At 38.8% G+C, this 15,420-nt stretch overlaps 2 protein-coding genes across 6 annotated transcripts; one reads left to right on the top strand and one right to left on the bottom strand.

Annotated features, from left to right (window-relative positions):
- Positions 1 to 1,234: 1,234 nt before the first annotated feature.
- LOC135615636 (uncharacterized) lies at positions 1,235 to 7,297 on the top strand. 5 transcript variants are annotated; one of them, XM_065114435.1, is made up of 7 exons: positions 1,237 to 1,366; positions 1,747 to 1,878; positions 2,977 to 3,255; positions 3,829 to 4,480; positions 4,572 to 4,771; positions 4,849 to 5,093; positions 5,177 to 7,297. In XM_065114435.1, the coding sequence occupies exons 3-7, from the start codon at positions 2,984 to 2,986 to the stop codon at positions 6,718 to 6,720; spliced, it is 2,913 nt and encodes a 970-aa protein (XP_064970507.1). In that variant the 5' UTR covers positions 1,237 to 1,366; positions 1,747 to 1,878; positions 2,977 to 2,983; the 3' UTR covers positions 6,721 to 7,297. The 5 variants fall into 5 exon arrangements, with proteins under 5 accessions (XP_064970509.1, XP_064970507.1, XP_064970506.1 ...); XM_065114434.1 differs by having other exon boundaries at positions 1,261 to 1,540; XM_065114433.1 differs by having other exon boundaries at positions 1,261 to 1,540; positions 1,744 to 1,878.
- A 2,975-nt stretch (positions 7,298 to 10,272) lies between these two features.
- On the bottom strand, positions 10,273 to 11,412 carry LOC135613980 (probable purine permease 4). Its single transcript, XM_065110977.1, has one exon. It carries the CDS (start codon positions 11,410 to 11,412, stop codon positions 10,273 to 10,275), a length of 1,140 nt encoding a protein of 379 aa, XP_064967049.1.
- Between the last annotated feature and the right edge of the window lie 4,008 nt (positions 11,413 to 15,420).

The raw sequence follows: 15,420 nt of genomic DNA, 5'->3' as shown, positions 1-15,420 counted from the left end.
GTATAGAATTGTATGATCTTATTACAAAATAGGCAGCTGAGGCAAGTGACAAAATAGATGAAGAGTAGAAGCGAATGAATAGAATAACCATTGGTTTGATTAAACATATGTTCTTGTATAAAGTAAAAATTTTGTATGAGATGAAAACCCTAAAAGCTAAAGTTTTTATTATCAAAAAGATTATGATCGAGCATACAAATAATTTATAAGATATTATGAATCAATTAAATAATTTTAATTGTATTGTGATAAGGGATAATTTGATCGATCGATCAAAAGGAGTCTGAGAGATCCGGAGAACTTATGAGCATTTATTTTCATAACCGATAGCAAATTTTCTCGACTGAGGTGCAAGCCTCGGACTCTCGTTCTAGTGTCAATTTAATAAGAGATAATTTGATCAATTGATCATTAGTAGATTTTACGATTTTATTATTTTCCGAATATATAAGCTCCAAAAGATACATGAGTTTCGATGGATTTATGAGTTTTTGATTCTCATATTTAATCAATATAAGACTAAACGATCTCATCAAATTAATAGATGAGTTATATGCTTGTATTTTTGTTAGCAGACATTGCACTGTTCCATATGGAATAGTACACCAAATTTTTTGAATGGTTTTTTCTGCCAAGAGCAAAACTAGAACAACTTGTTTTGACAAAGACCCTTCCTACATAATACATTTGGATATGATATAGAGAAGTATTGAAACAAAAACTTTTCTTGCATAATTTGAGCCCTACAATTCTCTTCATATTCATTTGGTGTTATTTAACACTTAGTCCAATGTTTATTTAGACCTTTTATACCTCTTGGAATAATAAATCTTTGAACCCATTAAATATTATTATCTATGATCTTTGCATGACCTGTACTAATGGAAAGGAACAGACCACTTGTACTCCGAGATGTTAACGTGGTGACGTCATCTAAAGGGCATATCCAGTCTTTTTGCTTGTCGGGATATCATAAAATGGCTGTCGAAAGTTACGCAAATAATAATGGAAAGAAAAGCACCATTTGTCATATACTAGAGGGGTCTCCTAAGATGGTTATCCAAATACATGCATTTCTCGAGTGGTATATATATATATATATATATATACATACTTGACTTTTGTAGGGATAAACATGTGATTTTTTCGAACTATTAAGGATAGATATGTAAGTTCATTTTTATTTCTTTTCGATCCTGGCGGAGTGTAACACAAAATTGCAGTCTATTTATGGGCCAAATTTACTGCTGCCACTACCCAAGTCTTGAAAGCGTACTGCCCCGCAACCGAAGTCTCGCCTGTTTGCCCTAGCGGCCGAGTTCTTCCAACCCGGCCGTTGGCGCGACCCGTCTTCCGTCGAACATAGGTCGTCGCTTCTTCTCTCTCCTCTCCCCCTCCCACTTCTCCTCCTCTCTCTTCCTGCCCCTCCCGCCCTGTTCTCTCCCCATCCTCCTCCACCCGCCTCCCCCCTCCCTTCTGGCCTCTCCGTGGCCTGGATTCTCTGCCGTCGGTGCCGCCGCCTCCCGATCTCATCCCTCAGGTTTTGCCTCTAATCCGCCTCGATCTTCTTCTGTCCCCTCCCCTCTTCTCTGCTAACTCCGCGGGGCCGCTGCTGTCCCCTCCCTTCTCCCTCTCCTCCTTCTCGTCCCTTTCTTCTCAGCTCGAACTTATATGCTGATGCAATTTTTTTTGTCTGTTCATTGTGGTGGTATTGATGATTGATTTTGTCCGTTACTTTTGAAGTAGGTTGCAGCCTGAATTTTTACCAATTCCTTATCAACTTGACTGTCTGGTTTTGGCTGCTGCTTTGCATTGTAGAGATTTTTTCTGTTGATTGTTTTGTATCCAGCTTCTGATATTCTTTATAGAACTTCACAGGTACGTCAATTTTTGGTCCAGTTTTATGTTAATTAATTCTAGTCCATTTTCCTTTGTCGTTATTTACGATTATATCTGATTTCAACTGCAAATATGGGATTAATCCTTATTATATTTATATTTAGTTGTCGCTTGTTAGATGTTCTGGAAACTATATAATCTAGGACGTACTAATATGCATGTATATGGGCATATCAAATGTATCAGGTTTGTATGACGTGTTCTGATGTTTAGTTTGAATAGTTTTGTGTCGACACACACACCTATTAAATGTTCTGATGTATTGTTTGAGTGACTGCTACATTTGTAGGAACATGAAAAACGTAGTAGTAAGTTAAATCACTTTGTATGCTCTATCGCTCCATCTGGCGGCTCACCTTTCACTAATCTTGAGAAGCATCACATGAATTGCTTGGTAGCAGAATCAATTTAAATTTCAGCCTCATAATTATAGAGTTCATTTTGATAACAAACTTGGGCCTTTATGGTTTTTGTGTTTTCAGTAGCTGTAAAAAATTTGCACGATTAAGTTAAGCTGCCATATGATTTTTAAACAGCAGTTACCTCTAGCTGTTAGGGGTGTCTCAAATGTTGAATGCAATTTGCATCTCTAAGCTTTTGATTGTTATAATATTCCAAATGTTTTTGTTATATCTTTTAAAGGCTAACTCTTCTGTTATTTCTTTTCTCTACAGAAACAGTTTTTGTAGTTTAAATGTTTTATTGTTAATAATTCACTTCTTTCTTTTTATCAGAAAACAATGTTTGACTTGGTTGTTTATTGCCTTTGGTTCTGGTAAATGTAAGAGAAGAAATGCCACTGAAAATGTATTGGATGTTGGATAGGACCTTATGCCTAATAGTTCCTATATTGCTAAGACACATTTGCATTAGGTACATATAAAGAGAATGAAAGTATAGTTTCTATCTTTCCTGTGGTTCAACACCCTCTCCCCCTTCTTTTCCTCTTTTTTCATTTTTCTGCTGACTGCTTGTGCTTAAGAACCGTAAAACATATGGCCAACCAAACTCTTTTTGTTTCCATAGAAGAATATAATCTTGATCAGCATGTATGGCTTCTTTTGTGATATCTTGTAGATCAGTTATGGCTAGATGGGATGAGATCTTGACACTCCCGGTGCAGAACCCACCAACTTTGGAGTTCTCTGCTGCAGATATTGTGTGGTCTAGAGTCGAAGGATGGAGAGAAAAAATGGACAGGCTTGCTCTCATTCCCTTTTCAAGAGTGAATGATTTTGTACGAGGTGAATCTAATAATAAAGAATGTCCAACCAGATTCCATGTTGAAGCACGAAGGAGGCGTCCTCCTGAGATGGCATACAAACCAAAAGTTGATGGGATCCTTGAATATATTTTGTAAGTCGTTTTACTAAATACCACGAGCCTCTTTCATGACTGTAATAGGTAGAAACAAATCCTAGATTTCTTGAGAGTAGTTACGACAATTACTTTGACCTATTTGCTATACATATTCTGGTAATTTTGCATATCTTTCTGTCACTGATTATCATATGACTGCTCTGGGTCGAACGCCAGGATAGAGAACGCAAGATTGTCATGTATTGTTCATGTAAATGTAATATATGCACCTATTTAGAGAATATTACTTCTATGAGTGATAATTGCTTTTGTTCTGTGTTTTCAACTTATCACACCCTTGGTTTCCAGTACTGGTGACTTAATCTGTTAATAAATAAAATAATTCGTGGTTAACTTCGTACTGTTAAGTTCTTCTATAAAGGTATCCACCACAAAGTAATCTCCATTCACAATGGTTTGACTCACAGCAGAAAAAAACTTTTATGGACTTCAATTTCTGTTAATTTATCTATTTGTAAAAGTTGGTTTGTAATTATTGGAGATGTTTGCAGCTATTGGTTATCTGTTGCAGGCATTGTCTATTTGCATGATGGTTTTAGCTTGATGCAGGTATTGGTGTTCCTTTGGGCCAGATGATCATAGGAAAGGAGGTGTTGTTCGCCCGAGCAGGAACTATGCTACAAAGAGGAAAACTCCTGCTGGTCGGCCAAACACAAAGAGAGGTTGTGTATGTCATTTTATCGTAAAGCGGTTAATAGCTGAACCTTCAGTTGCTCTTATTATATATAATCAAGATAAGCATGTGGACAAAAAAGGGTTACCCTGCCATGGTCCCCTGGACAAAAAAGCTGCTGGGACACGTGCGATGTTTGCGCCTTACATCTCTGATGAATTGCGTCTTCAGATTATGTCTTTACTCTATGTTGGGGTTCCTGTGGAAACCATAATGCAGAGGCATTCTCAAATGGTACAGAAGCAGGGTGGACCATGTAGTCGAGATGATCTTCTTACCCATAGGTATGTCCGAAGGTTGGAGAGGAAGATTAGGCGTTCAGCCTATGAGCTGGACCCGGATGATGATGTTAGCATTGGTTTGTGGATTGAAAGCCACAGGGATCTTATTTTCTTTTATGAGAACTTCTCCGATTCGGATCCTTTTGTTTTGGGCATTCAAACAGAATGGCAACTTCAACAGATGATTCACTTTGGCAATCGCAGTATTATAGCATCTGATTCAAGGTTTGGCACCTACAAGTTAAAGGTATATGCATTTTACGTACTTGTCATTTAACTAATTAAAATATTTTCCTTACAGATTGGCTTCTGACCTTTTCTTATTTCTGTTGCTTTAGTATCCAATACACAGTCTCCTTGTTTTTGACTCAAATAAGAACGCTATCCCTGTTGCTTGGGTTATAACCCCTAACTTTGCAAGTCGGGAAACACATAAATGGATGGGAGCCCTTTATGATAGAGTTCATTCAAAAGATCCAACATGGCAGTTGGGTGGTTTTATTGTTGATGATCCTTCAGCAGATGTGCTTTCCATCAGGTCGGTAATGCTGTTTTCTTCACATGTGATATTCTGTTCAAGTAAGGCCAATGATGTCTGACTCATCTGTCTTGCAGGGAGGTATTCCGCTGTTCTGTGCTAATCAGCTTATGGCGTGTACTTCATGCGTTGCGTAAAAACTTGATGAAGAAATGTCCAGAGAGAGAGATGCATGCTATGATGTCAAGAGGGCTTGGTGAAGCAGTATCCAGTATTTGCAAAGGACATGGTGATATGAATCTTTTTGAGGCATTTTTGGAAGATTTTGTTGATTGCTCAGATTTCTTGGACTACTTTATGGCAACTTGGCTTCCTAGATTTGGTTGGTCTCCATTTGATCATTGTCTTATCAGATGTCTTTTTCGTCTATCTCATCTCATGTCTCATTTCTTTCTGAAATTACAGGTGCATGGACCGATGCTGTAAAATCCCTTCTAGTGGCTAGCTCAGAAGTTTCAACGGCTATCGAGTCGTATCATCAGCAACTGAAACTTAGGCTACTAAATGAAAACGACTCAAATGTTTATCAGCGGGCTGACTGGCTGGTTGATAAGTTAGGTACAAAGGTGCATTCGTACTATTGGCTGGATGAGTATTCTGAGAAAGACAATTTTGCTCGCTACTGGAGAGATGAGTGGAGATGTGGTTTCACTTCGTGGCGACAAGCAATACAGATTCCTGATTCGGATGTTGCCATTGATGGCACATGTGCCAAAGTAGTGAATCAGAAAGAACGAAATAAGGTGCATGTAGTATCAAATCCTGGTTCTGACTTTGCAATATGTGATTGCCATTGGTCAAGGATGGGAAATCTTTGTGAGCATGTAATTAAATCAACAAAGGTTTATCGTGATAGAGGATTAGCTGCATCATCAACAAGCCTTATTCAGTTTAATCGGATGTTGACAAGCATATTTAACTGCCCACCACATGATTCTGTAATTCGTGATCATGCAATTGCCTTGGCTGTTTCTGTTCAGACACAGTTAAAAACACTTATTGACCTGGAAAGTGGTAGTGCACTTCCTGATATAAAGGTTCTCAGGGAGCAGCAGGTAGCTAAAGATATGATAGATTCGGTCACTGAAAAACCAAAGAATGCGGATAAAGACAGAATTAGTAGTTGCCTGTCAGTCTCTGACAACATAAAGGAAGTTTTGAAAAATGAAAGCATTGCACTAGAAACTCTGAATGACGGAGAAGATGTTGTCATGCAATCCACTGGAACATTAGATGACTTGCAACCAACTGAAGGAGAATTGGTTACTGCAGTTTCCATGATTAGTGATCACACAGAGAATGAAGCAGGAACTTTGTTTTATAGAAACAATGGTTTAGCAAATGACAACAGATGTGAGGTAGCACATTCTTCTGATCCTATGATCATTGACACCAGTAAGAACATTTCTGGTGGCTGTGGCAGCTCAGAAAAGCCACTAATTATTCACGAAGAAAATGCAAATATCAGTTTTGATGACATTGATCGTGCAAAAGGGTGTCAGGCTGGGTATGTTGCCGATGGTTGTTGTAACAACAGTGTGACAATTGAAACTGCTACAGTTGATAGTATTTGTGGTGTCAGAACATTAGCTGGAGAACCTGTCTCATGGGAAGTGGCTGCAGGAGTTTGCAATGAACAATTGATGGATGATAATGCAGCCAAAGAGAATGTTGGTGTTGATGTTTCAGAGCAGATAGATGGCCTTGCTGATAAGGCTCGAGAGGAATCTAGCAAAAGTGCTCAGTTGAGTCTCGAGATTGGACCTAACCCAAACTCCAATTGTGGCTCCTCTCTGATGGATGTTGAACCTGTTGTCGAAGTTCAGGTTGCCAATTCCTGCAGTCCTTGTGGAAAAGATGGAGCCAAATTAGCAACTAATGCTTCTCCTGTAGGTAATGGTGCATCAAATAGTATGGAGGAGAGTGGTAATGACCTAATGGTCACCTGACTCCATGTCCGGCTCCAGTGACATGTTCAAGAGAAGGTCAATTGTAATGTGTGCTTTTGTTTGCTGCAGAGTATTTGTCGGCGTCAATTTACAAGCCTCTGCAGCATATGCTATCACGGTTGCAGCGCTGAGAATGAGATCTAAGGTCTCCATTCATGCTGCTTAGAGCAACATCCTAGAGAAATATGCTGTGCAGAACTTCAGGTCATGGTTACCTTGATATTAAGGGATGGAGGCTCAAGCAGCACAGATAAAAGATCATTGTGGGTGCCGAGATCTGTTGTACAATGGTTCATATAAGAATTTTATTTGGAGTGAGATGAAACTGGCCCCACTGGGTTCTAAGAATGCCTGCCGCCATGGTAATCAGATGATCATCAATTCATATATCATCTGTGCACAGGTACTAAATTAGTTTCTTTGACCTCAAAAATCAACCTATACATTAGGTGCGTACATAGTTTTTTTATTCTAACAGTGGTGGACTACTTGCTGCAATTTTTTTGCCCTTTTTTGTACCATAAGCTGTGTAGTCCTGACTAATTTTAATGATTGATTTTAGATGAATTTAGTTCCATTTATATCTTCATTGCTAATTTCTAGATATTTGATTCGAGTGATTGACCGCAGACAGGTTTCTCTATTCAACTTTATACGAGCTGCATTCATTTTTATAATAATTCATGGTTTCATATTTTCACGTTACATTTGGGAATTTGGTTGTCTTCATAGATAAAGCCTTGATCACAAAAAGACTAATATGACTTATGGTACTTTATTTGTTTGCATAGAGTATTTACAATTGCATTTTTTTGTTGCCACCTGATGGGACAATATTCATTGTTCTATCAGGGCTTGACACGAGCAAATATGTGGTACCACCAAGTGGGACATATATGGCCTAAGCATTAGAGAAAAGCCTTCTACATCTATAAAAGAATTTATTTTTTGAGTTCTGATTCTTTGACGGGCTCAAGTTTTTACCAGAATGGAAGTTCCACTCAATAGAAGAAAAGGGTTTTAGTATAAACAATGATATATAATGAAGCGGGGAGAAGTATAATCCATCGTCATAAATGATTTACATAATATCTACAAAATATTTTCTAATTTAAAGAAGGGTAATTTTCATGATTTTTTATTTTTTATTCCCAAAATGTGATCTTTGTTTTTATTTTTTTCAAATGGTGTTTCCTGTTTCGAATAATATTGAAAATCTATCTCACCAATCCCAATGGGATCAAAATTTGGTATTTCGATCAATCAGACAAACTCTAAGTCTAAAAATTTGGTATTATAATATATGAATAATGACAACCGAAAAGATATGATGTCACTTATAGTATTTTTTTAATAATTTTATAGTGCTAAAAACACTGTAGGTGAGCCAATAGAATCAAAACACATTAGAAACTATTTGATATACCATACTATGATTCAAATAGATATAATAGTTTAGGAATAACATCACCCAGATAAGGATAAAAAAATAGCATGTTATAGTGTTTTTGTCATCATAACAAAAATACATCTATTTAAAAATAATATAAATCAAAGAGACACAATATGATATCTCTTATAGTATTTGTTAGTAGTTTTATAGTATTTTCAGTACCTCAACAAAAATATTGTAACTTTACAGAAAGATACTGGAAATGAGCCAAATGAAAACATTATAAAGAGATTTTTTTTTGAATTAGCCAATTTGTAAAGTGTTTTGACTCCTGTGATGCTAGAAAATTTAATTACAAGATTTTTTTTGGAATGCTATAAAATTTGATTTATAGAAACAACGGGATATCGTTTGTACACTGACCTCCTCAAAGTCCGCAATAGCGGGTGCCTTTTTGACTGTGCTGCCCATCTTATTTGAGTTGACCATTTAAGAGGTGTATTATTTCTAGTGTTTAATATTATTTACTTTTTTTTGAAAAAAAGATTATTCTATTTGATGGAGCAAAGCTGCTATAGTCATTAGTGTAGAGGTGCTATACAAAGAGATGGGATGAACTACAAGATGTTATATCATTTCTTTGCAAGACTTGATGTCTTCCAATTATCTGTGGTTGACTAACTGGATCCCTTTTTTCCATTGAATGCAGTACCTAGTTAAATTATGAGTAAAGATTCTTATCATTTTTAGCTATGATGTTTGGGAAAAAGAAGAGGTTTTTTTATATGATTTGCACTTGTAATTTAAATTCTTTGTAATGATTTTGTTACTAAAATTGTTGAGGTCAAGTATTTTTTATGTTTCTTTTGATGCCAAGGTTGGTGTTAGTTGTACTGTAGAACTAATGGAGAGGAAACTCTATATATTGTTATTAATATGAATATACTGAGAGATTGGTTTAGCTTCTTGTGTGCTATAATTGATTGTAAATTTTGGATTTGGATGGATTGTGGTATGTGACTGATGATACTTTTTGGCTTTTTTGGTGTCACAAATAAGAGGTTTTGTTTACGGATAGTAAGCGTTATATTCAGGGTTTTGAATATCGATATGTATCGGTGTTAATACGTATTGGTATATCTCGCCAGTACGTTAAGGCATACCGATGGTACATCCTAAAATCTTAAAATACCTTCACTTATCACGCTAGGACGTCTCGATCAGTATACCTTGGTAATAATCGAAATCCGAGACGGTATCGATCGGTATGCTTCGGTATCGATCAGTACACCTCGGTACTGGTCAAAACATTAGTATTACCTGATAGAGGATGGTCCACGTACCGATACCTCTTAGATCGATACATACCACCTGTACCGGATGGTATTGAGAATCCTGGTTATAACTATTAGCTAAGCTGTAGAGACTATTATTTTATATAAGCATACTTGTATTGTATTGTTTATTGCATGTTAATAGGGGTTTCTTTATCCTTCTACGTAGTTGATGAACTTTTTAGGTAAATGTGAATGAAAATTTTTGTTTTACTGGGGTATTGAGTTTTTAAGTTGATAATTATTACAGTTGATATGCTTACAATTATTTATTTTTGTTGTCTAAAATACATAGATCTCATAGTTTATAAAACATATGTTATAAAAAATATTTATAATGTAACAAGATAAACTGATTCCTATCTCATTAGTTTTGTTGGTCATCATTTAAGTATCGTTTCATGCGTTACTCAGCATTACTTTATGACCTTCACCTTTGCTCATTTCCTTATGTAAGCATGCATGTGATATATGACAAAGCTCGATGGCGATTTGAACTGCTTTTGTCATATACGGAATTGAATGCATGGTTACACAAGGAAATGAGCAAAGGTGATTGTCATAAAGTTATGCCGAGCAACGCATGAAACAATTTTGTTGGTCGCACAGAAAATATATATTGAACCCTGTCTTACGTTGGTGATCATTGGTGATGTTCATCACCATATAAGTTGTGCTGACCATATATTTTCGGAGGTGATGACCATCAAAAAGTTATGCTGACCATTATATATGGTTAAAAAAAAATTATATATTCCAACGAGGTTACATATTAACAAAGACACACATCGTTCTATTTTGACCAAGTAAACTGAGGAAGTTACTTCAAACTATCTCCCCACCATTCCCGGCCGCATTGCTCGTGGGGTTTGCAGCGCCGATCAGTTCCTCTTCATCGGCTCTCGTCTTCCTCCTAGACTCTCCGTACAAGTAGGAGGCGAACCCCCACACGCACAACACCGTTGAAACTGCCTTCTGTACCCCGAACTCGTCGTGGAAGACCACAAGGCCACTCACCACGTTCACCACCAGCAGCGCAGTCGAGCAGATCCCGCTGTTGAGGGAGGACGTCAAGAAGACCATGCCCGCAGTCCCCATGAAGCACAGCTGCCAACTAGCTATGGTCGCGCCTATGGTCACCCAGTACCGAGCCCTTCCCAGGTCGAACTCCACCGCGGCTTCTCTCTTCATCTGCTTGAATCCGCCTGTCGCCGCCATTCCCACCATCGCGAACCCGGTCGCCACCGCCTCCATCACCACCTGCATTTCCATCACCGTCCGGAACGCGGTCACCCCTCGGTACACGATCTGTGCGATGGGGAGGTACACCGCGAACATGACGGCGGCGCCGAGGGTGGTGAGGACCCCGATAATGTACTGCGAGGAGGTGACGCCCGAGGGTCGCTCGTGGCTGTGGTTGAGGGCGAGGAGGATGGAACTAAGCGTAAGGAGGAGCACGCAGTTCAAGTTGGTGAAGTAGAGCGGCTGACGGACGAGAACAACAGAGAGGAGGAGATTGATGGCCAGTTGGGAGGAGAGGATGAGCGAGGAGGTGGACACCGGGAGGTAGGAGACGCCCCAGGAGATGAATAAGTTGTTGACACCGAGGAAGAGGCCGATGAGGACGCAATACAGGACGAGGCGAGGGGTGAAGGCGGTGCGGGGTGGACGAGGGGAGAAGTAAATGAGGGGGAGGAGGAGCGGGAAGCCGGCACTCTGGACCAAGGTGGAGACCCACCGGCTGGAGCCGCCATGCACGAAGTAGAAGCGAGAGAGGAGGCTGGAAGCGAGTGTGCCTAGGAAGAGAGCCGAATAGTTTGCCGCAAGCAGGATGCGGTGGACTCCATTGCTGGTCACCCTACCTGGTCCTCGTGCACTTACTTCTCCATCTCCTCCTGGTCCTCGTGCACTTACTTCTCCATCTCCTCCTTTGTCTCCTCTTGTCTCTGTTCCTTTGTTCTCCATACTTCCTCCAAGGATCCAAGATCGTGGTGGCCGCACAAAATTACTGTTAATTTTATACTGCAAATTTGTATTTCTTTTCCCCAAAAAAAGAGAAAATTAAATTAAGAAAGCTCTATATAAGGTCCTCAACAAAATTAGCTACCCGATTGACATAGTTATTGCCTTCCCTAAAGACATGATTAACCTCATTAGCTAACAACAGATTCCAATAATAAAAAATATCAGTTCCTCACTAAATTTAGCGTTCTCCATTGCTACAATTTGTTGGTAAACAATAGAACAAGAACCTCAGCATCAGTTTCCACCTTACTGAATTGTATTCCAGCTTGCTTAGCATGCAGCAGACCCTCCTTAGTGGCAGGCGCTTCCATAAAAAAAACCTCATCCTCCCTGCATTTGAAGTAAGCTGGAAGGTAGCCACCTCTGTTGTGGCCTGTCCCAGGTGACCTGAATAGAGTTTATCTCAGCATTTAATCCCTAAGAAACTGTATCATTCAAACAATCAGAGACATAAGTAATAGTATTGTAGAAGATGAAACCACACATCTCAAGCAAATTAACATTAGAAAAAGATGTGATTTGGACTCTCCAACAACAGATCATACTGACTCTTGAGGTCGCCATTTGGTGCAAGTCTTCCCGTTATTTGGTAACTCACCTTCTACTTGGACAGGAGATTAATTTATTGTCAAACTCATTGAATCAATAATGGCTTTTCTCAGGTACCAAATGATGAAGAATTCTCTTGCATTATTCATGCATCAGAAGATTCTGAAACATATAATAGCAATTTTGAACACTATACCTGTATGTATGTGGCTACAATAATGCAAGTGCAATAATAAGAATTGTTATACGAGAAGCATATTATTAATTCTACTTTTTTTGAACCAAGCAAAAGAATGAAACCTTTGCATCGCAAGTGCTGAACATGAGCTGTCTAAATGCATTTGGGAAGGGGTGTACAGGTCAAGACATGGACAGCCTTTAAGCTTTAGAATATAATAATGAGGGATTCAATGCTTCTGAGGAAGGTTTTTGTAGGCTTGTGTTTGAACATGTTGCGACTCAAGGGAGGGATGCAGTGGATATAAAGAGTAATGTGCCATATTAGTTGGTATGAACTTAGAAATATGGATCTTTTTGGAAAGTGCAGTGGCTTGCATTTCACATGTTCCTTGCATATGATCTCAAATTGAATCGTAGTTGCTTGAGGTTTTATGTACAGATTCATGAAAAGTTTGAACAAGATGGGAAATATAAAATTAGTAAGTTATTATTCATCACGTTAATGTCGCGTAAGGCTCATAGAAAAACCTAAGAAGTCTAATAGCATCATGCCCATGTGGATAGAAGTGCCAAAGGTAGCTTGGTCAGTTACCAAACTATCAAGCTACCTCTCATGCGAAATATTCATAAGAATATTTTTAGAAGCCTAAAGGTACCTCGAGTCGGTTATAAACTACCTCCTTTGTGAAATATTCATAGAAATATTTTCGAAAGTCCAAGGGGTAACTTGAATCGATTATAAACTATCTCTCTTTACGGAATATTTTTCGAAGTCCAAGGGGCAACTCAGGTCGGTCACGAACTGCCTTCCTCGTGAAATATGCTACTCATAGGTGCCCTATAAGCCAATCACGTGACTGATGGCACGCGTGACTTGACACGCAAATTTTTTTTCTTATTATTATTGTTTAATATTTTATCACTTTATATTGCTTGTTGCTTGAATATATTGTATTGTGTATGGATCTATGCAATGAGAATTTGATCATGATGAGATCACAATAATGAGACCGATTCACCTTTAAACATAGATCCTAAATAATCCTGGTCATAGGTTACTCGATAGGAACATCGAGATAACCAGACAAACTGGTGTACTATATACACATCCATATAATGGATGCAACTGGTCTCAAAGCTGCTCGTGTGGGGATACTATGGATACAATACATATGCTCATTGAAAAATGAGTTCACAGATTGATCCACTTACGGAATGCTAGATGGTTGATGATGTCTTATTATCATACAACGATTCCGTAGTCCTAGTGGTATATCTGATCCTTAGACTTTAGACAATAAGGATGTCTTGTATGTGCTAGTTATAGATGTCCAACATGCCAATCACGTTAGTGATGGCACGTGTGACTTGACATGTAATCTTTTTGCTTATTATATTTTGACATTTATCACTTTATATTGACTATTGCATATATATACATGTATATATTGTGATTTCCTTGGATCTGTGCAATGAAAATCAGATCGTGATGAGATCATGATAATGAGACCGATTCGTCTTAAATACAGATCCTAAATAATCCCGGTCATAGGTTACCCGAGATAACCGGACAAACTAGTGTGCTATGTATCTGTCCATATGATGGATGCAACTGGTCTCATAGCTGCTTGTGTGGGGAGACTAGGGATACAGTACATGTGCTCATTAGAGAATAAGTTCACTGATTGATCCGCTTATGGAATGCTGGATGGTTGATGATGCCTTATTATTAGACAACGATTTCATAGTCTCAGTGGTGTATCTGATCCTTGAACTTAAGACAACAAGGATGTCCTGTATGAGTGCTCCATTCTTTGATACCGGACTTATATGTTTGGATGTCCTAGATCTAGTATAGCCGATCATCGGGAGTAGTAGTCGACCTTACATGAGCTATTGAATATCGATAGAGGATCATCCACTCTCGGTGTTATGAGAGGAATATCCCATGTGTTCTTGCTCAAACAAATCTCTGACTAGGATCATTCGGATTGAGAGAAAAAGAGTTCTCCGAGAGAATTCGATTAGAACGAGATTCAAGTAGAAACCGTATGAGTCTGACAACATCATACCCAATATATGGTCTCTGGGATATTAAATGGATGAGAGACTATAGGTATACAGTAACTGAGGACAGACAGGTTTAATAGATTGGATTCCCCTGTATCGTCTAGGGACTGTGGCATAGTGGCATAGTACGTCCGTAGTCGATGAGTCGAGTGAATTATTATGAAGATAATAATTCACTGAGCCAGAATGAGTTCTGACAGGTATGACTCACGACCAACTCGATATTGGGCCTAGAGAGTCACACACATATGATAGGCGTTGCAATGAGTAGAGGTTCGGATATGAAATATCTGTCGAAGTCGTTATCTTATTGGATATCCAATAAGCCCCTGAATTATTGGATCCTATGGATAATCTAATAAAAGCCCATAAGAGATTATTGGATAGAGATCCACTAATCTAAGAGGGTTGGGTAGTTGGATGGTGATCTAATACCCAATAGGGGAGGATCCATTAGGGTTAAGTTGATAGGGGACCTCTATAAATATGAGGGATTCAGTAGTTCATAGGCTAGAGTCTTTACTTGCCTCTCCTATTCTCCTCCCCCCTCTCCGCCTCAAAGCAGGCCTAGAGTTTTGAGGAGCGTCGTCGCAGCCCTACTATGTGGATCACCGCTAAAGGGGAGGGCGCTTGACCTCCTTCATCATCTCCTAGAGATCTACAAGGAAACAGGGATATACGATCTCCCTAGGTAACATAATTTATCTTACACGTAGTTTTAAGTTTCACGGATTTTTACGTACCAATCTTTGCACGACGATGAACATCTCTTTGAGAATAAGGGATTTTATTTTATTTTTTGTTCTTCCGCTGCGCATGTGATGTTGCCCCCAAGATTTCCCAACAGTATGAGTACTCCACTCTTTAATACTGGACTTATATGTCTGGAGGTTCCAGATCTAGCACAGTCGGTCATCGGGAGTGGTAGCCAACCTTACGAGGAGTATTGAGTGTCGATAGAGGATCATCTGATCTCGGTATTATGAGACGAATATCTCATGTGTTCTTACTCAGACAAATCCCTAGCTAGGGTCATTCAAATTGGGAGAGAAAGAGTTCTCCGGGAGAATCTGATTAGAGCAAGACTCGAGCAGAAACCGTATGGGTCTGATAGCACCATGACCGACATACGATCTCTGAGATATTAGA

Source organism: Musa acuminata, chromosome BXJ2-6 (assembly GCF_036884655.1).
Source record: "Musa acuminata AAA Group cultivar baxijiao chromosome BXJ2-6, Cavendish_Baxijiao_AAA, whole genome shotgun sequence".
Taxonomy (NCBI): Eukaryota; Viridiplantae; Streptophyta; class Magnoliopsida; order Zingiberales; family Musaceae; genus Musa; species Musa acuminata.
This window is presented reverse-complemented; position numbering and strand designations above follow the sequence as displayed.

Excerpts from the sequence above, each read along its gene's own strand:
- LOC135613980 (XM_065110977.1), bottom strand. The coding sequence starts at position 11,412 with ATGGAGAACAAAGGAACAGAGACAAGAGGAGACAAAGGAGGAGATGGA.
- LOC135615636 (XM_065114437.1), top strand. The coding sequence starts at position 2,984 with ATGGCTAGATGGGATGAGATCTTGACACTCCCGGTGCAGAACCCACCA. Across the intron at positions 4,481-4,571 it reads TTGGCACCTACAAGTTAAAG|TATCCAATACACAGTCTCCT; the intron begins GTATATGCATTT and ends CTGTTGCTTTAG. Across the intron at positions 5,094-5,176 it reads AACTTGGCTTCCTAGATTTG|GTGCATGGACCGATGCTGTA; the intron begins GTTGGTCTCCAT and ends CTGAAATTACAG.